Source organism: Chiloscyllium plagiosum, unplaced genomic scaffold, assembly GCF_037043375.1.
Source record: "Chiloscyllium plagiosum isolate Xiang-an unplaced genomic scaffold, Cpla_swu_hap1 HiC_scaffold_49, whole genome shotgun sequence".
NCBI lineage: Eukaryota > Metazoa > Chordata > Chondrichthyes > Orectolobiformes > Hemiscylliidae > Chiloscyllium > Chiloscyllium plagiosum.
In genome coordinates, this window is record NW_028270187.1 from 12,042,293 (window position 1) to 12,067,894 (window position 25,602).

The 25,602-nt window shown below is 43.9% G+C and overlaps 1 protein-coding gene across 7 annotated transcripts; it reads left to right on the top strand.

Annotated features, from left to right (window-relative positions):
* The first annotated feature begins 5,063 nt into the window (after positions 1-5,063).
* LOC148135586 (histone H1-like) lies at positions 5,064-22,765 on the top strand. 7 transcript variants are annotated; one of them, XR_015754981.1, is made up of 4 exons: positions 5,064-5,696; positions 8,741-8,822; positions 14,658-14,739; positions 19,497-22,765. XR_015754981.1 is itself a non-coding variant. In XM_087984490.1 (1 exon), the coding sequence occupies exon 1, from the start codon at positions 5,124-5,126 to the stop codon at positions 5,799-5,801; it is 678 nt and encodes a 225-aa protein (XP_087840616.1). In that variant the 5' UTR covers positions 5,064-5,123; the 3' UTR covers positions 5,802-5,826. The 7 variants fall into 7 exon arrangements, 1 of the variants encoding a protein (XP_087840616.1); XR_015754982.1 differs by having other exon boundaries at positions 19,500-22,765; XR_015754983.1 differs by having other exon boundaries at positions 5,087-5,654.
* The last annotated feature ends 2,837 nt before the right edge of the window (positions 22,766-25,602 follow it).

The following is a 25,602-nucleotide window of genomic DNA, read 5'->3' on the forward strand; positions in this document are numbered from 1 at the left end:
TTGAGTCCTTCGTGATGGGGAATGGAGGTGTACAGGGACTGGATGTCCATGGTGAAGATGAGGCGTTGGGGACCGGGGAAGCGGAAATCCTGGAGGAGGTGGAGGGCGTGGGTGGTGTCACGAACGTAGGTGGGGAGTTCTTGGATTAATGGGGACAGGACCGTGTCGAGGTATGCCGAGATGAGTTCGGTTGGGCAGGAGCAGGCTGAGACGATGGGTCGTCCGGGGCAGTCAGGTTTGTGGATTTTGGGCAGGAGGTAGAAACGGGCGGTGCGGGGTTGTGGGACTATGAGGTTGGAGGCGGTGGATGGGAGGTCCCCTGAGGTGATGAGGTTATGGACGGTCTGGGAGATGATGGTTTGGTGGTGGGGGGTGGGGTCATGGTCAAGGGGACGGTAGGAGGAGGTATCTGCGAGCTGGCGTTTGGCCTCAGCGGTGTAAAGGTCAGTGCGCCAAACTACTACCGCGCCTCCCTTGTCAGCTGGTTTGATGGTGAGGTTGGGGTTGGAACAGAGGGAGTGGAGGGCTGCGCGTTCCGAGGGTGAGAGGTTGGAGTGGGTGGGAGGAGTGTGGGAGTTCAGGTAGCGGTTAATATCGCGGCGGCAGTTTGCTATGAAGAGGTCGAGGGCAGGTAGGAGGCCAGCACGGGGTGTCCAGGTGGACGGGGTGTGTTGGAGGTGGGAGAAGGGGTCGTCAGAGGGTGGGCGAGAGTCTTGATTGAAGAAGAAGGCACGGAGGCGAAGGCGGCGGAAGAATTGTTCGGTGTCACTCCGTGTATTGAATTCATTGACCCGAGAACGTGTGGGAATGAAGGTGAGACCTCTGCTGAGGACTGATCTTTCATCCTCAGAGAGGGGCAAGTCTGGAGGGATGGTGAACACACGGCAGGGCTGGGAGCTAGGACCTGGTGTGGGGCTGGAGCTGGATGTGGGGGCGGGGTTAGGCCTGGGGGCGGGGACAGAGGTCGGCTTGGGGGCGGAGTTGGACATGGTGATGGATTGGAATTGGGATATCATAGCAACTACAGAGACATGGTTTGGTGATGACACAACTGGCAGCTTAATGTTCCAGGAATCAATTGTTATAGGAAGAATGGGGGGAGGGGTCAGCAAGAGAAAATGGGGCGTGATATGTTTGGTAAGAGATAAGATCACACCTTTATTGGGGGAGGATATTCCTGGGCTTATGTCCATGGAAATTATTTGGATGGGGAAATGAGAAATAAGAAAGGGTTTGATCACCTTATTGGGATTGGACTGTAGACACCCTAACAGTCAGCAGGAAATTGAGAAACAAATTTGTCAGGAGATCTTAGATCTGCAAGAATAATGGTGTGGTTATGGTGAGGGGTTTTAACATTCCAAACATAGATCATGGCTGCCATATTGTTAATGGTTTAGACAGAAAGGAATTTCTGAAGTGTGTACAAAAAAGGTTTCTGATTCAGTATGTGAATGCATCGTCTAGACAAGGTGCAAATCTTGACCTACTCTTGTGATGTGTCAGTGGGGGAGCACTTTGGGGCCAACAACTATAATTTTATTAGTTTTAAAACTCTGATGGAAAAGGATCGACCAGATCTAAAAGTTAAATTTCTAATTTGGAGGAAGGCCAATTTTGAGAGTATTGTGCAAAAACTTTCAAAAGTTGACCGAGGGCAGATGTTCACAGGCAAAGTGATGGCTGAAAAATGGAAAGCCTTCAAAAATGAGAAAATGAGGGTACAGAGACAGTATGTTCCTGTTCATGTGAAAGGTATGACTGGTAGGTGTAGGAAATGCTGCATTAGAAAAGAAGTTGAGGTTTTGGTCCAAATAAGAAGGAAGCATATATTAGTTAAATACAGGAGAGGTTGAGTGAATCCTTCGAAGAGTATAAAGGCAGTAGGGATATACTTAAGGAGGAAATGAGGAGGGCAAAAAAGGGACATAACATAGCTTTGGCAAATAGTGTTAAGGAGAATTCAAATAGATTTTATAAATACATGAAGGTCAAAATGGTAACCAGGGAAAGAAGAGGGCCCAGCAAAGATTAGCAAGACAGCCTATGTGTAGAAGAATAGGAAAAGTGGGAGATACTAAGCGAGTACTTACGGAGGAGAATGAAATGGAAGATATAGAGCATGGGGAAACAAATAGTGACATCTTAAAAAATGTCCATAATACAGAGGAGGTGCTGCTGGATGATTTTAAACAGAAAAGGTGGATAAAGCAAGAGCACCCGATCAGGTCGACCTAGAACATGATGATAAGCTAGGGAAGTGATTGTTGGGCCCTTTGCTGAGATATTCATATCTCAGCAAAGTCACAGTCACAGGTGAAGTGCAAAAAGACTGGAGGCTGGCTAATGTGGTGCCACTATTTAAGAAAAGGGGCAAGGAAAAGTCAGGGAACTATTGAACAGTGAGCATAACATCAACAGTAGGCAAACAGTTGAGGGAATTGTGAGAGACAGGATTACATCTTTCTGAAAGGACAGGATTGATGAGGGGTAGTCAACATGGCTTTCTGCATGGGAAGTCATGTATCACTAACTCAACTGAGTTTTTTTGAATCGGTAAGGAAGAGGACTGATGAGGACAAAGTGGTGGATGTGATCTAAATGGCCTTCAGGAAGGCGTTTGACAAAGCTCACCATGGGAAATTGATTAGCAAGATTGGATCACATGGAATACAGGGAGAACTAGCCATTTGGATACAGAACTTGTTTGAAGGTAGAAGACAGAGGATGGTGGTGGAGGGATGCTTTTCAGAGTGGAGGCCTGTGACAAGTGATGTGTTACAAGGATCACTGCTGAGTCCACTGCTTTTCATCATTTATATAAATGATTTTAGTTAATGAATGATAGAACACCAGGTTATATTCCAACAGGAGAAAGTGAGGACTTCAGGAAGAAGGGCTTGTGCCCGAAACGTCGATTCCCCTGTTCCTTGGATGCTGCCTGACCTGCTGTGCTTTTCCAGCAACACATTTTGAGCTATATTCCAACAGGTTCATTTAGAAATACAAACTTTCAGACTGCTGCTCCTCCATCAGGAGTCTGTATTTAGAAAGCTTGTACTTCCAAATAAACCTGTTGGACTATAACCTGATGTTGTCATTTTTAACTTTGCACACCGCAGTCCAGCACCAGCACCTCCACATTATTATGAATGATTTGGATGTGAGGTTCCAGTTATTGTTAGTAAGTTTGCAGATTACACAAAATTTGTAGGTGTACTAAACAGCAAAGAAGGCTACCTCAGAATACAGCAGGATCTCGATCAGATGGGCCACTGGACTCAGGAGTGGCATATTGAGTTCAATTTAAATTAATATGAGGTGCTGCAATTTGGAAAGGCAAATCAGGGCAGGACTTACACACTTAATATTAAGGTCCTGTGGAGTGTTGCTGAACAAACAGACGTTGGAATGCGGGTTCATTGTTGCTTGAACATGGAGTTATAGTTAGATAGGATAGCAAAGAAGGCATTTATGTTTTCCTTTACTGGTCAGAGCTTTGAGTATGTGACTTAAGAGAACATGTTATGGGTGTACAGAACATTGGTAATGCCACTTTTGGAATATTATGTGCAATTCTGGTCTCTCTCCTATAAAAAAGAATGTTGTGAAACTTGAAATGACTATTTAAGATAGTTTATTGTCCAAAGAAAAGGCCTACAATTTGGGAATATAGCGAGACGAGAAGGCTGCAAACAGATCCAGATTTAACAAATGACTGCTAATAGGGATTTAACTAACAAAGAACAAATGAAGAAAAGAGTAATGTTGTGGAAACCATTTAAAATACTGCTAAAACACTAATAAATGTGTAAAGAGAGAAATGAACATAAATAGGTTGGCAAAGAGGACCACATGCCACTTACAACATTAAAGAGGGGAGTTCAAAATGGGGAATGAAAATGTCTCAAAAATCGCAAACATACTATTGTTCTCTGTTCACAAATATTCACACAACTAACACAGTAGTGGTATTGGAGACTTTAGTGAGAGGGAAGAACTGAACCAAATCAGTATTATTTGGGAAATGAGTTGGGACAGTGGATAGGATTGAAGGTTGGGAAACACTGGGCCTTGATCATCTACGTCCCAGATGTAATGGGCTGAGTAATACTGGATGCAGGGATGGTCATGTTCCAAGATTCTACAAGCTCTGCAATAATTTACACAGATTGGGGGCTAGCTCGTGTAAGCAATCCAATCGAAAAGGGTGGTAAATATAAAATTATGAACTATAGGCCAGTCAGCCTCAGGGAAAAAATATCAAAATGAAAGCTTCAATTGCGAAGCATTTGACAAAACAGTATTCAGGATCTGCTAGAATCAGCATGAACATGAAGGGCCTGTTCCAGTGCACACTGTTCTGTCTTCTAAGCTTGGCAAACTGACTGGCCATCTTTGAGGATGTAAACAATAGAGCTGATGAGAGTGTAACAGCTACTGAGGAGAAAAACTACAACTAACTCCCTGGACACCGCAGCAAAGGCTGAAAGGAGGAGACATTCTATCCTTCCACACTTACATTTGGTGATATTTCTGGCGTGTGACTGTGTGAATGTGAATACTGTGTCAGAGAGGCTGTCGGAAAAGGGCGGACGGTAAGTCGAACGTAACTGTGTTTGTGTGTCCGCGAATATTATGATATTTCTGGGTCTCTCTTGTGAAAATCAAAAACATTTTCAATTCAACTTATTCCCCGGCTCCCCCAATAGACCCCAAAGGTAGAATTTAAGACAATGTATTTGTTGATTTCAAGATTTTAGTCTAAAAGTACCGACAATGTCAGCGCTCAGCTCAAAAAGCTCGATCTGTGCGGCAGCAAAATGAGTTTAACTCGACAGCGGAGCCCTCTATTCGAGTGAAAACTTTTCAGTCGCAAACTTTACCGTGTCAGGGTCAGGAGCGATCGAGCCTGGCTCTCTGAAAATGCGGAATTTCAGAGGAATCGGAGAGTTTAGGCCGTTAGAGAAACACAGAGAGGCAGCAGGAGCAGGGAGCTGACGGCAGGTTGTCCCTGCGCCGTCCGCTCGCTGCCTTGAAATTGCTCAGTGCCGCCCCCAGTAGCTTCATTGCTGACCGAGTTCAAACTGTCCCAGAGAAAGATTCAGCGCAGAGTTCTCAACATGACCGACAGTGCAGCCGCCGAAACGGCTCCTCTAGCCGCCGCTCCCACCAAAGCCAAGGCTCCCAAGAAGAAGGCGGCGGCTCCCAGGAAGAAAACACCCGGTCCCGGGTTGGGAGAGCTGATTCTGAAGGGTGTCGGGGATATCAAGGATCGCAGAGGGGCGTCTCTGTCCGCTATAAAGAAGGCGCTGGAGAGAAGCGGGATCGATGTGGGAAAGCGAAACGCACAGATCAAGATGAGTATCAGGAGGTGCCTGGCGAACGGCTCCCTTGTTCTGGTCAAGGGCCAGGGCGTCTCCGGCTCCTTCAAACTCCCTAAGAATCCAGTCAAGGCAAAAGCGGGAAAGAAGGCGGGAACGTCAGCCGCCAAGAAACCGGCCGTGAAGAAATCACCGTCCAAGAAGGCGACAGCAAAGAAATCCCAGACCAAGAAGGCGACAGCCAAGAAATCCCCAGCCAAGAGAGCGACAACCAAGAAGTCCCCAGCCAAGAAAGCGAGCGGCAAGAAGACGGCACCGCCAAAGAAAGCGGTGAGCAAAGCAGCGACAAAGAAACGGACTCCCGTGAAGAAGGTGAAAAAGGCCAAGGGCCCTAAAGCCCCCAAACCCCTCAGCAAACCGGCTAAAAGCAAGGCCAAGCCCAAAGCAAAAGTGACCAAGACAGCAGCAAAAAAATGAACCCGTCAGTGTAATATGTAACCGTCTGAACCCAAAGGCTCTTATCAGAGCCACCCACACCTCTCAGGAAAGAGCTGAGCCCGGATCAAGTGTTCCGTGTCCCGGCGCCGAGCGCAGACCTACCTTAGATATTATTTGATCTGAATAACTCAAATACACACACATGCCATGGTTTACGAGAGCTGAGACCTGTGAATGGGGAAGGTATCATATAGGGAGGGTTTATTGATCTCCATCTGGTTGTTTCACTTCGCGTCACGAATGTGACATTGTACTATCTTTATTTCATTGACCCGTTCAGGAATGTTACTTTGTTCAGTTTTGATTCTGAGACCCTGCGGATGTTTTCATTGCGTGTTCCTTCCATCTGCCTGTTACAGACAGTTCAGGTAGCAATTCCACATTGTCTTCGGGCTAATTACAATCTGGGGGTAACAAAAAAAAATCCCAGGGGTAGCACGGTGGCTCAGAGGTGAGCACTGCTGCCTCACAGCGCCACGGACGTCTGTGTGGAGTTTGCACATTCTCCCGGTACCTGCGTGGGTTTCCTCTGGGTGCTCCGGTTTCCTCCCACAGTCCAAAGATGTGCAGGTCAAGTGAATTGGCTGTGCTAAATTGCCTGTAGTGTTAGGTGGATTAGTCAGGGGTAAATGTAGGGGAATGGGTCTATGTGGACTTATTGGGCCGAAGGGCCTGTCTCCACGCTGTGGGTAATCTAATCATAAAGTGAGATTCTGTCCTTTTATCGGTGTATACTGCATTAGCTTTTAAGATGTTTAAATTGGGGTTATTTCGATTCATTCACGGCGGGTAAACGTTCGGTTGTTCAGTTTGTCTGGCTGTTTTAAACCCCGCCTTTTCCTCCTGCCTGTTACGGACAGATCAGGCAATGATCACGCCTCCTGTCCAAGCTGACTGCTAACGAGGTTTTAAGGAGTTGCTATAAAATAGTAAATTTTATCTTAGTTGCGGACGGATGGCGTTTTTGCGTTTTAATGGTTACTTTAATCTCAAGGTTTGTGAGGGTGAATTCAGCGGGCATTTGGAAACTGACCAACTGTCGTTTCCAGTGAACCTATCAGACTCCAACAATTCTTTTACTGCCTGTTCATTTCCATCCGGAGCTGTTTCTCTGTGGGCTGAGGGACAGGGCTGTATCCAATCCCAGCTCGAGGGCGGGCTCGCCGTTCCCTTAAACAGGGAGCACCGCAGCTGCCTCAGCATTGACAGCAGCAGCCTGTGTCTGTGTGTAACTGTGAGTTGAGGAGAATGGCTCGGACCAAGCAGACAGCGCGCAAATCCACCGGAGGGAAAGCTCCCCGCAAGCAGCTGGCGACCAAAGCGGCCCGCAAGAGCGCTCCGGCCACGGGCGGAGTGAAGAAGCCTCATCGCTACAGGCCCGGCACGGTGGCTCTGCGGGAGATCCGCCGCTACCAGAAATCCACCGAGCTGCTGATCCGCAAACTGCCCTTCCAGCGCCTGGTGCGAGAGATCGCTCAGGACTTCAAGACCGACCTGCGCTTCCAGAGCTCGGCGGTGATGGCCCTGCAGGAGGCCAGCGAGGCTTACCTGGTGGGACTGTTTGAGGACACCAACCTGTGTGCCATCCACGCCAAGCGGGTCACCATCATGCCCAAAGACATCCAGTTGGCCCGCCGGATCCGCGGGGAGCGCGCCTAAACGGAGCATAGCCGGCCCTACACATTCACCCCGAGCGAGAGAAAAACACAACGGCTCTTTTCAGAGCCACTAAACCATCCAGAGAGAGCGGGAAGCGATCGCAGACGTTGGAAAATGGCTTTGAATAATATTAAAGTGGGGGGGCGTGACGTCAGTAATACATTCCATGGGAGTTGGTTGAAGACAGTTCGCACAAGCAGCAGTGACTAGAATAGGCGCTGCTGTGAATGTTATGTAATTTTCATATAGTAGTGCAGTATTAATTCCGGATTACATCCCCTTTGTCCTCACTGTCTCCCTTGGTGTTCCCACCAGTTACAGCTGGTATGATCATTGCTGAGGAAGCTGGCGGGAAAACATGGCGCCAAATCATCAACCGTTTTCTTTCAAATTTGAAAATCCTGCCGAAATGTAGATCAGAGAAGGGAGCTTTACGCAAAACAATGCATTCGTATTTAGTCATTAATTTGCAATTTTTCTTTCGGGTAATGAGTCTCGAACCTATTTGAAGCATTCGAGATTGTCTTCGGAGAGAACCAACACTCTCATTCAGCCCTGTGAGGATTTCATGAACGTTCTTCGGCGTGAACGCATTAATAACGAACGCCGCCTTTATGTATTATTTTAATGATGGAAATGTGTTGCTGGAAAAGCGCAGCAGGTCAGGCAGCATCTAGGGAACAGGAGAATCGACATTAGCCCTTCTTCAGGAAAGAGGCCGAGCGTAGCAGGAACTGGTCCCGGAACTTGGAGTGAGCGGGCTGGGGGGAAGAGAGAGGCCTTTCTCGGGCTGTGTGTGGGCCTGCTAAGAGAGGCAGAGCGGGAAGAAGCTGCTGTGGGACATTCTTGTGGTTTACAATCCCCTAAACTCTGATGGGAATTAATTGTTTAGCATCTATTTCATGCTGTTTGTTGCGAAAAGACATTGAATAGTATGTCATTAAAGGACAGTATATCTAAATGTGAGAGCCTGTTCTTCCTTCAACAGTTAATGTATTGGGAGCTGAATATTGAACTTGCAGATGTTGGTTAGTTTTTGTACCTTAGTAAATTTTTTTAGAATTTCGCAAACAGAAAAAAAAGACTGGAAGGGGCTCAGAGCTAGAGTGTAACCAGTCCTTGCTCTGTTCACCTTGCCCTGTTTAAAAACAAAGAATTATCACGATCATGACCTGACCTGAATATTTCATTGATCAGTTGATGTCTTTCTATTTAGCTGATGGTGATTTACAGAAAATATCCCTCTTGTCTTCCTCCAGGTAAATGATTGATGGACCAAGACAATGTAATATTCCCTCAGTGCAAAGCCAAGTGTGACCATCTGCTTCTACCAACCAGCAGGTATGTTACTGTTGTCAGATTGGAGAACATCCTTTCCACAGTCCGAGTGGATTGAGTCAGATACACATTGAGCTCAATTTCCAGAGGTACACATTCAATCCAAGAGTCAAACACAAATGATGCAATATATTTTTTTTTTGATTTCGCCCTATACTCAATGTACAACAGCTCAGTTCCAATAAATGCCACGATACTTAGTCAATTATCATTTGCAACATCAGAAGAGGGATAGATTGTATCTTCTTATGAAATATACATTAGGAACTGTATTAACTCCACATGTAATGAAGGCAATTTTAAAGGTGAACAAACAAATCATTCTGTTACATTGTTACAGCAAGGATTTCTGAAGATATAGAAGGAAACTTTGGCATTATCAGTAACTGAGACGGACAAAATTAATCTTTTGATAAATAGAAGTCCTATGTGAAAGGCACAACAACTAAACAGTGTAAATTCCAAATAAACCTCTGAGCACAGATGCTTTTCTGCTGCAATGTGTTGCATGTACATTTGTCCATGGATCCTACAGGCACTAAAGCTAAAGAACACTGGCTGTGGACATTATTGAACTACATGTGCAGTGCCAGAGATTAACAGATATACAAACACATCCACTTTCGCTGACAGGAGCTGACTCCAGTGGCAATGGATAGTACCTCATTCATGTCAAGTAGCAGAAGTTTGAACACCTGAAGTACAGTAGCAGTTACTAAAAGTGACATGTTTCAATTTGGATGACACTAGCACAGTGAAACACAATAACCAAGAATAAGGAGCACATTGATATCTAGTATCAGAGAGTGAATGAATCTCATTCTCACACTGAGCCTGGTGCTGATGAACACACATTTTCTCCACACTCTCACATTCTGGTTGAGGGCCTGAGTAATGCAAAAGCATTTCCATGCTTTTTTAATATATGAAACACTGATTTATAAGGCATTAAACCCACCTCATAAGGTGTATCAGATCATGACATGCAGAACGGGAAACACAAGGCAACATAAAAAAAGTGTCAGTATGATATAGACTAGTGCCACTCCTTTCAAGTGATACAGATTGGCAGCACAACAGAAAACTCACTCACACACAGCCAGTTAATGCTGAAAGGGGAAAAAAAATGAAATTTATGCCCAGATATTTCCAAATATGGACAGTTATAAATTGATTCACCAAATCATTAATCGCTTCAGTTAGCATCAGATGTTATATCTTAGTGTCCAGCCGCAACTGATAAAGATTACTGCATACATAAAATATTTTTTAAAAGTCTGAATGCAATAAAATTCAGATTCATGGCAAAGATAACATTAATCCGGCAACACAATAGGTTAGTGAATATTGATCAAGTTTATCCTAAACTCAGACCAAAAAAACACAACTGAACATGGAAAGAAAATGAGATCCACATACTCTACCTGATGCTATTGCCCACAGAACAAAACTGGCACTATAGTTATCAAAGACAGGTAAGTGCAGAAATAATCTCAAATTAGCATTTAGATAGAGATACTGTCAATGAGTGGATAAAGTTCAGAATCCCAACAGTTAATGGAAACTGGTATGGAGAACGGGTGAAGAACAGAATGTCCCAGTCTGGACACACATTGGCCGAATGGCTGGATCAATTCTGTGACTCTACCATAAATGACATAATGCAGAAGAGTTTAAGTCCCAATCACAACACCCTAAAATCTATCACAGAATCAATCACCGTCACAGAGAATTATTTTTCCTAATTTCATTCACGGGATGAGAGAATCACTGGCGAAGCCAGCATTTATTGCCCATCCCTAACTCCCAGGGGATAGTTATGTGTCAGCCACATTGCTGTGGGTCTGGAGACACATGTAGGCCAGACCAAGTAAGGATGGCAGCTCCTTTTCTTAAAGGACATTAGTGAACCAGATGGTAAACAAGAATAGATTCCTTGTCATCACTGGACTCATAGAATATTATTGGCTGTCAGTGAATTAAGCAACTTTTGATACATGAGAGTTGAAAGTGACTGGTACTGATTGAGCACTTGATGTTCGGTCACACAGCACAAACTGACAAGGTTAGCTCAATTCGTGAATTCTCATGTGGACACAACAAAAACTGTTGTGGTTCTGTTCGCCGAGCTGGGAATTTGTGTTGCAGACGTTTCATCCCATGTCTAGGTGACATCCTTACTGCTTGGGGGCCTCCTGTGAAGCGCTTCTATGATGTTTCCTCCGGCATTTATAGTGATTTGTACCTGCCGCTTCCGGTTGTCAGTTCCAGCTGTCCGCTGCACCCAATATACCGGCCACTGCAGCGGAAAGCTGGAACTGACAACCGGAAGCGGCAGGTACAAATCACTATAAATGCCGGAGGAAACATCACAGAAGCACTTCACAGGAGGCTCCCAAGCACTGAGGATGTCACCTAGACCGGGGACGAAACGTCTGCAACACAAATTCCCAGCTCGGCGATCAGAACCACAGCAACGAGCACCCGAGCTACAAATATTCTCCCCCAACTTTGAACAACAAAAATTGACAGGCGGAGATTGATGGCTCCTCACACACATTCACTCTGCAGAAACTGAACGGGAGAGCATGATACTTAAACACACACCCCCAAACCACCACACACACTTCAAAAACACTGGCAGGTACAATCTGATAAATGCATTTGCACATGTATAAACTATACGTTGACAAATACAGATTCACACCTACATCCTGAGTTACACAGAGCAGAATATAACAGGGACAGATTGGTCAATCACACTCAAATGCACGTGGCAGGACATTTCAGAGGAAGATATTCTCATTCACAAAGCAGAAACTTATTGGAACAGATTGATAACACTTTCAAATTACTTAAATTGACATGTACGGTTTGATAATGACTTTCTCATATTCACGGGAGAAACTGACAGGTAGAGATTGATAACAGAAGAAATCAGAGTTACATTTGAGGTCTAGTGACCCTTCCTCAGAACCGAGTGTGTGCATTTTCCTAGCTGCTACATGGTCTTCTCTATCCTCGGGAAACTGAGTGTAGATTGGGTGTCCACTTTGCCAAACACCTACATTCTGTCCAGAAAACAAGACCCTGAGCTTCCACTTGCCTGCCACTTCAACACACCACCAATCCCCTGATGAACATCTCTGCCTCGGGCTTGCTGCAGAGCTCCAGCTAAAGCTCAGTGCAAGCTGGAAGAATAGTACCTCATTTTCTGGTTGGGAACACAACAGCCTTCTGGACCCAATACTGACTTCTACAACTTTAGGGCGAGAGCTTTCTCATGTCATTACCCAGAACCTCTCACACCGGCCTTGTTATCACAAGGTCTGCTATTATACACCAACAGTCACTAACAGTCCCTGTTAATAGTGAGTCACCTTCCTTGTCTGACCATGATCTTTGGATTCTATATCCATCTACCAGTTACTCCTGACCCTTCTACATACCCTACCTTCGGCAGAAAAACTAATCATTTCCTGGCTACCATCAGTTCTCAGGAAGGGTTACTGGACTGGAAATTTTAACTTTGATTTCTGTCCACAGACTCTGTCAGACCTGCTGAGCTTTTCCAGCAAGTTGATTTTGTTTCTGATTTCCAGCATCTGCAGTTCTTTTGGTTTTCATTTAGAGATTAATAACTACGTTTTCATATTCACAGAGCAGAAACTACCAGGGAAAATTGATAACCACATTCACATGTTCACAAAATAAAATTTGTCAGGCAAATATTGATAAATACACTCACATTTACAATTCGGACCCTGATTGGGAAGGATTCTTAATTAAACTTAACTAAACTTTCACAAAGCAAAACCTGACAGGGACTGTTAAAAACTAACTTCTCCTATTCACATAGCAGAAACTGGCAGGCTCAGATTGACAATTACCCAAACATATTCACCAAGAAGATATCCTCAGGAGGCTAAGGAAATTCACTGTGTCTATAAAGACTCTGCAAATTTTTATCGATGCACCACCTATCTGGATGTGTCACAGTGTGGTATGGCCACTGTTCTGCCCAAGAGCACAAGCAATTACAGTCAGTTGTGAACAAAGCCCAATCCATCACTGAAAGCAGCCTTCCATTCAAAGGCTCCATTTATACTTCCTCCTGTGTTGGAAAAGCAACCAACATAATCAAAGACCCATCTGACCCCGGTTCTGTGCTCCTCCACCCTGATCTGTCAGGTAGAAAATACCGAAGTTTGAATATACCGTCCAACAGTTTCAAGAATTGATTCTGTGCTGTTATTAGACTTTTGAATGGACCTCTCAAATTTTAATGTTATTCTCTCTCTCTGTACCATTAACACTGTGTCCAGATTCTGTTCTATTGCTCTAATGCACTTTGTATGATATAATCTGCCTGTAAGGCACTCAAAACAATACTTTTCATTGTATCTCTGTACATGTGACAATAATAAATCAGATCAAATCAAGTGGATAACTACGCTCACATGTCACAGAATCTGAGAGGTACAGGTTGATAGCTACAGTCACACAACCTGACAGGAAAAGATGAATAAACATTCAAACCCTGACATTACAGCATCTGACAGGAAGGATTGATAACTAAACTCTCTTCTTCACAAAGCAGAAATTGATAGTGACAGATGAAAGCTCAGCTCACACATACACATAGCATAAAATGGCAGGAATTGACAATTACACAGACATATTCACCGAGCAGAAACTGACAGCTATAGATTGATAACTATATTTATGTATTCACACAGCAGAGTCTGAAAGGTACAGATTGATAATTACACTCTCACTTTGACAAAGAAGAAATTGACAGGGAGAGAATGATAACTGTACTAGTCACATATTGACAGGGACAGATTGGTATTGACTCTCTCAAACTGATGTAGTAAAAACAGATTGACAATGACACTCTGGTGTCAAATAGCAAAACCTGACAGGTACTGTTTGATAATTGCACTGAGAAATTGATTATAGCTGAAACTGACAGGTGGAGATCAATATCTCCATTCACACAGAAGATATTGACAGGTACAAATTGATAACTGTATTTGATATTCATACAGCAGAAACTGGCAGGGAGATACTGAGAATGACACACCCATTCTCAAAGCTGAAACTGACAGGTTCAGGTTGATAACTACACTGTCAGATACACAGCAGAAACTGTTAGGGAAAGATTGTTAAGTAAATTCACACATTCACAACGACAGAAACTGACAGGTATATTGATAAGTAAACTCGCACATCCCCATCAGTGAAGCACATAGGGACTGATCCTATTTATTTAAAATGTATTATCAATCAGTCTCTGCCAGTTTCTACTATGTGGATATGAGTTCAGTTATCAATCTATACCTGTCAGTTTATACTATGTGAATGTATGAATGTAGTTATCAATCTGTCCCTGTCACTCTCTCGTAAAATACATTTTGGACATTGCAGAGAGTGACAGGGAGAGATTGATAACTATATTAACTCTCACATTTGCACGGCCTATACTGACAGGTATAGGTTGACAGCCGTACTCCCACGTTCACCTCGCAGGAACTGACAGGTATGGATTGATAAGGAAACTCTCAAGTCCCTATACAAACTTGTATTGGGTAGCCCCATTGTGGAGCTGTAGAGATATTGGTTAGTAGCTGGTTCTCAGTGAATTGGTATAGATTTCTTTTGTTACAATCACCAGACAAAGAGCAACTCATGTCAGACCTGTAGTTCTTTTTGAAATGCTGACTTGAAAGAAACACAGCCTCATGATTATAAAATGAATATTACATTGAAAGGTTTGATACTGTCAAACTCACTTAATGTTGACTTACAGAGGATGTCTCTTCTCTCTTCTTCCAGACAATTACATGAAGGAGCAAGACAATGTAACATCCCCTCGGTACGAAGCCAAGTGTGATCAGTTCCTTCTAACAAACAGCAGGTATGTTATCGCTGTCAGACTGAAAAACATACTTTCCACAGTCACAGAGCAGTTGAATTAGATACACATGGAACTCAATTTCTAGAGAAAAGTTTTCACAAGAATAGTCAAATACCACCAAGTAATTATAACTTTTTTTATCCCTCTCCATTCTCAATTCACATCACCTGATTTCCAAGAAATGTTATCATTCACAGCCATTGAGTCATCGAGACGTACAGCACTGAAGCAGACTCTTTGGTCCTACTCATCCATGCCAACCAGATGTCAGAAACTAATCTAGTCCCATTTGCCAGCACTTGACCCATATCCCTTTGAACCTTCCTATTCATGGACCCATCCAGATGCCTTTTAAATGTTGTAATTGTACCAGCTTCCTCCACTTCCTCTGGCAGCTCATTCCTTACTCATACCATCTTATGCGTGAAAAAGTTGCCGCTTAGATCCATTTAAAATTTTTCCCCATTTACCTTAAACCTATACCTCTAGTTTTGTACTCCCCCAACTCAGGGAAGAGACATTGTCCCTCATGATTTTATAAACCTCTATGTGTTCAGCCTCACTCTAAAGCTCAAATCGTCCAACCCTGACAAATTCCTTGTAAATCTTTTCTGAACCCTTCAACATTTCACAATATCCTTCCAATACGAAGGAGACCAGTATTGCATGCACTATTCCAAAACTAGCCTCAGCAAGACCTGCACAGCCACAACATGACCTCCCAACTCCTATACTCGATGCACTTACCAATGAAGAAAACGTACAAAATGCCTTCTTCACTGTCCTATCTACTTGTGACTCCACTTTCAAAGAGCTATGAACCTGCATTCCAAGGTCTCTTTGTTCAGCAACACTCCCCACGATCTTACCATTAAGTGTACAAGTCCTGCCCTGATTTGCCTTTCCAAAATATAGCACCCCAGATTTATTTGAATAAAACTCCATCTCCCACTCCTCAGCTCATTGGCCCATCTGATCAAGACCTTGTTGTACTTTGAAGGAACCTTCTTTGCTGTCCAATTTTGGTGTCATCTGCAAACTTATTAACTATACCTGCTATGTTCAAATCCAAATCCTTCACATAAATGATGAAAAGTAGTGGATCCAACACTGATACTGGTGGCACACCACTGGTCACAGCCCTCCAGTCTGAAAAGCAGCTCTCCTCCACCACCACCCCCATCTTCTACCATCGAGCAAGTTCTGCATCCCATGTATTCCATGAAATACTTTCCCTGTATTCCATGAAATCTAACCTTGGTACACCGTATTATTCTTACAGAGAACTGAAATCTACTTACAAATTTGTTTCTGAATTTCTTGATGACTATCAGAGAGACTATAATGCAATCCCAATAAGATGACCATCCCTTTCTTATTTCTCAGTACCATCCAAATAACTTCCTGGATATATTCCCAGGAATATCGTCCCTAAGTACAGTAGTAATGCTCTCCCTTATCAAAACTACCACTCCCCTCCTCTCTCGCCCCCACTTTCTAAGCTTCCTGTAGCATTTGTATCCTGGAACATGAAGCTCCTTCTCTCAGAACATTTACATGTTGATTAAGAAATTTTCTTCGAATTTTAAAAGTCTCTTCCCCATCCAAGACTTTAACAGAATGGTACTTCCAGACAATGTTTGTAAAAACCGACTATTACAGCCTTTATATTCTTACATATATCTGAAATCTGTATATTTGTTCCTCAGTTTCCTTCTGACTGTTGGGCCTATAGTACAGTCCCATCATGGTGATTATCCCCTTCTTATTTTAACCCAGATATTTTCACTGGATGGTCTTTCTCAGAAATATTTTCTCTAGTTAGAGCAGCAATGTTTTCCTTAATCAAAAACACCACTCCACCTTCTCTTTTAACTGCCTTTCTATCCTTCCTATATCCCCCTCGTACTTCTATAATCTATTGAATAGAGACCCAGAGTTATCCTCAATTGCTGTTTTTCAGACAAGTCCATCATCCTGAGGTCTTTCTTGTAAATATATGCTGGGCTCCCTCCAACACAAGTACACCCTTCCCGAGATAACGGGCCCAAAGCTGCTCACAATATTCCAAATGCAGTCTGACCAGAGCTGATAGAGCCTCAGCAGTACATCTCTGCTCTTGTATTGTAACCTCCTTGAAATAAATGTTAAAATGGCATTTGCCTTCCAAACTGCCTTCTGAACCTGCCAGTTTACCTTAAGAGAATTCCTGAACTAGGACTCCCAAGGTCCCTTCCTTTTGAGATTTCTGAAGCCTTTCCCTGTTCAGAATGTTATCAACATCTTTATTCCTTCTACCAGAGTGCATAACCTCACAATTTCCCACATTGTATTTCATCTGTCACTTCTTTGTCCACTCTTGCAGCCTCTCCAAATCCTTCTACACCCTCCGCACCTCCTCAGCACTACCTGCCTCTCCACCGACATCTATCCCATGTGAAAACGTGTAAGAATATCCTCAGTTCCTTCGTCCAGATCATTAAGGCATAACATGAGTAGTTGTGGTCCCAACACTGACCCCTGTGGAAGTCCATGAGTCACCGGCTGCCATTCTGTAAAAGACCCTTTTATCCTGACTCTCTGCCTTCTGCCAAGCAGCCAATTCTCTGCCTTTACCTTGTTTAGCAGCCTGCTGTGTGGTACCTTATCAAAGGCCTTCTGGAAATGCAAATCGATTACACCCACTGGCTCTGTGTTGTCTAACTTGCTTGTTACTTCCTCAAAGAATTTGAACAGATTTATCAGGGAAGATCTCTCCTTAACAAAGCCGTGCTGACTCTGCCCTATTTTACCATGCACTTTCAAGTACTCTGCAGCCTCATTCTAAACAAGGGATTCTCAAACCTTAGGAATGACTACATTCTAGCTACGTAGCCTATAGTTTCCTGCCTCTGCCTCCCTTTCTTAAACACGTGTTGCATTAGCCATTTTCCAGTCATCTGGGACCCTGCCTGACTCCAGTGCTTTCTGAAAGATCATCACCAATGCCTCTCCAATCTACTCAGCTGTCTCCTTCAGTTATCTGGAGTGTAGTCCATCCAGTCTTGGTGATTTATCCGCCTTCGGCTTTGCGTCTTCCCCTTACCAATGGCCAATGCACTCACTTCTGTCCCCAAGATCCTCTTGAAGTTCTGGTCGGTTGCTGGTGTCTTCCACTGTTAAAAACTGATGGAAAGTACCTCTTCAGATCCTCTGCCATGCCGTGGTTCCCCATTACTACTTTTCCAGCATTGTTTTCAAGCTGTCCAATGTCCACTCTTGTCTCTTCGTAACCGCTTAGATATCCAAGAAAATTGCCTGCAGCCCTCTTCTGTATTTGTAGCGCGCTTACTCTCATATTTCACCTCTTTCCCCGTCCCCACCTTTTCTTAAAGTTATTTATGTTTTTCAAAGACTTCCCAATCTTCTGGCTTCCACTAATCTTTACCACACTATATGCTGCTTGTGTTGCCTTTATGCTCTCCCTGACTTCCCCTGTCAACCAGGGTTGTCTCATCCTCCCCTTAGTGTTTTTCTTCTTCCATGGGATGAATTTCTGCAATGTCTCCTGAATTAACCCAGAAACTCCTGCCATCGTTGATCCACTGTCTTCACTGGTTGGCTCTCCCTTCCAATCAACTCTGTCCAGCCCCACCCACATGTCTTTGTAGTTACCTTTACCCAATTGTCATCCTGTTACCTCTGATTCAATCTTCTCCCTCTCAAGCTGCAGGGTGAACTCTATTATGTTATGGCCACTGCCTCCTAGGAGTTCCTTCACTTTGAGCTCCCTAATCAAGTCTCCCTCGTTACACATCACTAAATCCAGAATCGCCTGTTCCTGAGTGTGCTCTACCACAAACTGCTCCAAACAAAACATTTCTCAGATAATTCCACGTTTGCTTGAGAACCGCTACCAACCTGTTTTTCCCAGTCCACCTGCATATTGAAGTCCCCAATGATTATTGCAACAGTTCCTTACATGTTTTTATAGTCTCCTGATGTATTTTCTCCCCCACATCCTGACAATGGCTAATGGCTTGTACGCAAGTTCCTTCGGGGTCTTTTTCCCTTTGAGGGTCTTGATCTCTACACTATGGATTATACACCTTCTGACTCTATTTTGCTTCTTGCTGTCAATTTAATTTTATTTCTTGCTAACAAGGCAACCCCTCTGACTCTGCCCATTGCCTTTTCGATAGCTTGGATAATTAGTTACCAGTCCTGAACCCCCTGCAACCTTTTCTCTGATACCTACAACATTGTGAATGCCAAGTTCAGTCTGGCGTAGCAGCTGATTTACCTTGTTCTGTGGACCGTGTGTATTTAGTTACAAGTCCCTCAGCCCTGCATTAATTGTCCCTCTTCTCATACGTGTCCCCTTATCTGCTGATTCCTGATCCTGTCCGTACTTTCTGTCCTATTTCTTGTTGTGGAAACTTTAACCTGTGCTGAGCACTTCCCCATTTTGACTTTTCCACAATTTTCCACGCAGCTGAAAAACAACCACCATGTTTTAGTTTAAAGTCCAATATGTAGGCCCTGGTTATGCCATTCTCCAGGACTCTGATCCCAGCATCATTCACATGTAGCCTGTCCCATCGGAACAGTTCCATCCTTCCCCAGTACTGTCTCCAATCTCCAGTGAATTCAAACCTCCCCTTTCTCCTACACCAGTCGTTCAGCCCCACATATCTTACTGTTATAATCTTGCTGATGTTGTGGCTCGAGTAGTAATCTAGAGATTTTTTATTCTGTTTTTTAATTTATCCCTTCAGCAGACCTTCTTCCCTCCTTCGGTCTATATCGACAACTGGATCGTTCCTCTGCAGTCCAGATGACTATCGTGAAGCCAGGCACCAGGCAGGCAAATCTGCCTTCGGGACTCTCGATTCTGGCAACAGTGAAGAGTCTCTATTCCCCTGACTACACTGTTTCCGATTACACTTGCATTTCTCTTTTCTCCTTCCTCTTGAATCGCTCCATCTCCCACAGTGCTGTGGTCAGTTTGCTCATTCTCCCTACAGACCCCACTCTCATCCACAAAGGGAGCAAGAATCTCAAACCTGATCGACAAGCTGATGGGCTGAGGCTCATTTCGCACTACCCTCTGCTTCCTTCTGCCTGCCTCACTATAGTCACACCCTTCTGTCCCTGACCACTGATCGATTTGAGGTAGTTAATCTAATGCCTCCTGAAACAGAGCATCCAGGTAACTCCGATCCCTCCCTGGTGTGTGGAAGTGTTCGGAGCTCAGACTTCAGCTCAACAATCTGAGCTGGAATCCCTCAACCAACACTTGTTATGGTTGCAGTAGCTATGAACCACTATTGGGTCCACCAGCTCTGACATCATGCTGTTACAACACCTCGCCTGGTCTGGCCCCCTCCATTTCAATGACTTGGTGCTGAACTTGATTTTTAAACATTTCATGCTGAAAGAACATCCACTGTTGTTGGGGAGATTAATTGACCATGCTCAAGAAGCCAAAATTAAGTAAGTGCAGATATCTTGAAAGATTGCGTGGCTGGCAGAGATTAGAGATGGAAATGATCACTATCGTAGAAGGATTTGAAAAAAAGGACAAGAAATTTGTTAAAATGTTGCTTTTCCTCAACTTGCGACCTCTTCAGGTTAGTGAGCTCAGGGTGAGGGGAACAAAACCCAGTGTGAGCGAATACATGGGCAGCGGGGTGTTGGATGAACTCAAGATTACAGGGAGGTTGAAAGTGGGAGGTGGATCAGGAGTGTGTTAGGGTCATTCAGTCTCGAGGTTGCAAAGGACTGGATGAGATTTTCAGCACCTGGAGCTGAAACTGTGTTGGAGTCAGGCCACGTTACTGAAATGGAAATAGAATGTCACGGTGAGGATGTGGGTCTGTGGTTCAAAGCTAATCTCCAAGTGCAATATTCCCTTAATGTTGGGAAGAGCCTGGTCCAGATAGTCACCTGAGGGGGCGATACAGTTGGAGTTTGGAAGTTTTGTAACAGGGACTGAAGCCAGCAGCTTTTCGTGAACAAAGGATCAGAAGTAGGTCTTTCAGGTGTTCCACTATTGAATGAACTCATGGCTGCTGCGTGGAGTTCAGCCTTTGGCCCATATCCCTGAATACCTTTATTGAACAAAGGTTTATCTGTCTCAGACTGAAAACTAACAACCTTTTCCACCCTTTTCATATTGAAGTCATTCCTCACATCTCTCTCGAACAGACTCTGCTCCCAAGTTCTTGATTAAGTTGGAGGCAATTTCTATTCATCCAGCACTGGATGTTGGGACGTTGTGCGAGTTGGAGGGATCTCCAAGGGAGTGCTGGTCACATACACATGCTCCCCAGTCCTTCATGGTGGTGAAAGTGGCTGGTTTTGGAAGTTGTGCTCAAGGTATGGTTGATAAAACTCCTCTCATTCTAGTCCTTCTAGAGCTGTGGCATATAATGTGGGAAAATATATGCATTTTGGCAGGAAGACGAGGAGAGGTGAATATTATTTAACAAGGGGAAAACTGCAGCACAGAACTGTGGGTCCTTCTGCTTGAAAGATGAAAAACTAGCATCCAGGTTCAGTGGGTATTCAGGAAGGAAAATAGTCAAGTTGGCTTTTATTTAAAGGGAATGGGTAGAAAAATGGAAGTTTTGCTAAAACTGTACAAGACACGAGTGAGATCACATTTGGAATCCTGTCAATAGCTATTGTCCCTTGTTTTGGGAAAGGCAGTCCATAGATTAGGCAGTCAGTAGATTAATCCTGGATATGGGAGGAATTTCTCAGGAGATGAGTTTGAGCAGACTGCTTCTGTACTCATTGAAGTTCAGAAGAATGAGACAAGACCTTATGGAAAGATTCTGAGGAGCTTGACATTGTAGATTCTGGTAGATTGTTACTACTTATTTGAGAATTGAGGACTTGAGGACATAATCTCAGAGTAAGGAATCACCTATTAAAAACAGATGTAGAGGAATTCCTTCTCTTTGGGTACTGAATACTGCAGTGGCCTGTAAAGGCTGTGTTGCTCAGTGTGTCCAAGGCTGAGATAAATAGATTTTCAATTAGTAAGGAATTCAAGGGTGGGGGCATAAGGCAGGAAAATTGAGCTGAAGATTATTGGATCAGCTCTGATCTCACTGAATGGTGACAGCAAACTTGCTGGGTTGAGTTGCATCTGATGGTGTTAAACATCTTCTTTTTCTGGGTTCTCACTTGATTTGCCTTTTGTTTTCAATGAATTTCACAGGGTATTGGAAGAGGATGATTTGCAATGAGGAGACTTAAAACCAGGCATCACTTCCCAATCTGACCAAGCTGCCGAGTTTATTGTCGTCTGAATATCATTGGGTTTTGCAGGAAAAAAGCACCGTTCACAGTGGGGGAGAAACCGTATGTGTGTTGTACATATGGACAAGTCTTCAGCAGATCATCTGCCCTGTCTGGGAAAGGATTCACTCGATCATCCACCTTGCTGAAACCCCAGCAAGTTCACAAAGAAAACAGACCTTTGAAATGCTTAGAATGTAGGAGGTGCTTTAAAAACTCTGGGGCACTGATATCCCAACAACATCCTCACTGTGACGAAAGACCCTTCATGTACTCTCACTGTGGGTGTGGTTTCAAGCCGTCGTCCAACCTCATTAAACACCAACAGATCCACACTGGGGAGAGATCATTCACCTGCTCACACAACAGGAAAGGATTGTCTCATAAATCCAACCTGTTAAAACACCGGCGATTTCTCTGAAGTTAGAGGCTGTACTGACTGTGGGAAGAGATTCATTGTGAAATCCAAGCTTCTGAAACACCAGCGTATTCATGAGAAATGACAGTGCCTGGTTTTTACTGTGAACATCTCCCTGCTTCATAGTCTCAGCCAGAACATTTTGTTTCAAGTCCCACCTGATATGGAGCTATGTCAAAGAACTTAATTATTTTTGTAATTGATAACTGAATGATGTCCACTGTGGCAGGTTTCTACTGAAGTTAATGAACTCCAGCTCAGTTAAAGGGATGACTATTCCGGATGACAATGAAATAAATGCACTTTGTGTTAAACACACAGTTCAAAGTCTGTGAGAAGATTTGTAGCTCGGGTGCTCGTAGCTGTGGTTCTGTTCGCCGAGCTGGGAATTTGTGTTGCAGACGTTTCGTCCCCTGTCTAGGTGACACCCTCGGTGCTTGGGAGCCTCCTGTGAAACGCTTCTGTGATCTTTCCTCCTGCATTTGTAGTGGTTTGAATCTGCCGCTTCCGGTTGTCAGTTCCAGCTGTCCGCTGCAGTGGTCGGTATATTGGGTCCAGGTCGATGTGCTTATTGATTTAATTTGTGGATGAGTGCCATGCCTCTTGGAATACCCTGGCTGTTCTCTGTTTGGCTTGTCCTATAATAGTAGTGTTGTCCCAGTCGAATTCATGTTGCTTGTCATCTGCGTGTGTGGCTACTAAGGATAGCTGGTCGTGTCGTTTCGTGGCAAGTTGGTGTTCATGGATGCGGATCATTAGCTGTCTTCCTGTTTGTCCTATGTGGTGTTGTTCTTCCCGGGCTTATTGGATAACATTAGCATAGCCAATCATGCTGGCTCGCTTTATCTTTCTAAACTAATCACCGTCTGCCACACTGGTTCCCTGCATCACACTTAACCTATCAGATTATAACCTCATTGTCTTCAGCATAAGCTCATGAACCAGTGATTCAGCTAACCTATCACAATACACTATCATTATCTGTTATTGAAGCCCTGTAATATGATCCCGAGCATGCATCAGTTAACTACATAACTGCCAAAGTAACTTCCATAAGTGAAGGAGTTGGAATTTGCTGTTGATCACATCCAGCATCCAATTTGATTCATTGCAGTCTTTTTCAATTGACCTTGTGAAAATTCTAGCTTGGTTACAGGTGTTTATTAAAGGTCAATTATATCAAATTTGTGGTAGACACCCAGTTTGCTAACGCTTTCTAATGTCCTTTGCACTTCCTTTTGAAAAGTTTCCCTTTCTCTCTCTTCCATCTTGTACAGAGCTCACGGAGCTTCTTTGTCGTTCAGATTGAGATAATCTGAGCAGCTGTCTCTTCCATGTCCCTCCTTTCTCTGAAACTGTCTCTGAAGTTCCACCTTGTCTGCGTCCTTAATATTCAACTTCCTCCAGCTCCTCTCCTACCTTGGGAGCTCCTCCTGTCCATGAGAACCAACTTCTCATCTCTTGACCATTTTTCCACTTAATGGCCAAACATTTAGCCTCCTCCCATTCCCTGATATTGTTACCAGTTCTTGCTCTCATCTGGTAAGGTCCCTGTCACTTTAATTCCACCATCATCATCCAGTGAAAACCAACATGGCCTTGTTTCCAAACTCCCTTTCCTTTCCAAAAACCTAGAACTTGGTAACCCCCAAGGGAGGAGCCTATCCCTGGATCCTGCTGTTCTCAACCACACGACACCATGAGGTGAGCTCATCCAAAGGCATGGTATTCGTTTTCACACCTCTGCTGACATTACCCAATTCTACCTCATCAGACAACTCAATGTCTCCGTTATTCCACTGTTGCTAAATTATCAGACTGTGTATTCTACAGCACTGGATGTTTTACTGACTTATTAAGTCACAGGATGTGGGCATCACTCGCTCATCCAGGGCAGTTAAGTGCCAACCACATTGCTGTGGATCTAGAATCACGTACAGCAGACTGGGTATGGACAGGGTTTCTTTCTTTTAAAGGACTTCAGTGTACCAGGTGGGATTTTCCAACACTCAACCAGGTCATTGTTAGCCTTTTAATTCCAGATTTTTATTGAATTCAAATTCCATCATCTGTCATAGTGGATATCAAAACCAGATCCCCCCCAAACATTACCTGGATCCCTAGTTTAATAGTATTCAGATAATACCACTAAGCTACTGCCTCCATGAGCAGAAATTTGCTCCAGTTAAAAATTGCAAACGTCCCTCTTGATCACTGATATCCAGTCCATAACTCTGTGATATCTGCATATTGGGCTGTGTTGCTCCCTGCCTCTGTTCCCTCACTTCCTCACTCTGAGGTACCTGCATTCCACTCATTCTGCCCTCTTTAGCATCTCTGATTGTCAATACTCCATTATAATCTTGCCTGAGCAGGGCGTTCTGATATTCCATCCTTCAACCAGTCTGCCTCTCTCCTTGTGAATATTTGTTCAAAACTTAAGACCATAAGACATAGGAGTGGAAGTAAGGCCATTCGGCCCATCGAGTCCACTCCACCATTCAATCATGGCTGATGGGCATTTCAACTCCACTTACCCGCATTCTCCCCGTAGCCCTTAATTCCTTGTGACATCAAGAATTTATCAATCTCTGCCTTGAAGACATTTAGCGACCGACCTCCACTGCACTCCACGGCAATGAATTCCACAGGCCCACCACTCTTTGGCTGAAGAAATGTCTTCGCATTTCTGTTCTGAATTTACCCCCTCTAATTCTAAGGCTGTGTCCATGGGTCCTAGTCTCCTCGCCTAAGGAAACAATTTCCTACCATCCACCCTTTCCAAGCCATGTATTATCTTTGTAAGTTTCTATTAGATCTCCCCTTAATCTTCTAAACTCCAATGAATACAATCCCAGGATCCTCAGCTATTCCTCATATGTGAAACTTGCCCTACAATCAAAATTTTCATCATTCAAGAGAATACCATTCAATGTGTCAGTGCCCAATGTTTATTTTGCAAACTCTCCTGAAGGATCTTGAGATGTCCTGTTACACAAAACGTGTTCCATGTGACTGATCTTCTTTTACAGTGTTAGGCCAGAGATTGCTTGTGTGCCTGAGGAGTCTCAAATGGTGCTATATATTGTGTAATCAGAGTACCAACTTGGACTTTCATTCAAACGTAAAGTCATCGAGTCAGCTCAGAGCGATTG

What these genes read in the sequence shown, in the direction of transcription:
- LOC148135586 (XM_087984490.1), top strand. Translation starts at nt 5,124, where the DNA reads ATGACCGACAGTGCAGCCGCCGAAACGGCTCCTCTAGCCGCCGCTCCC.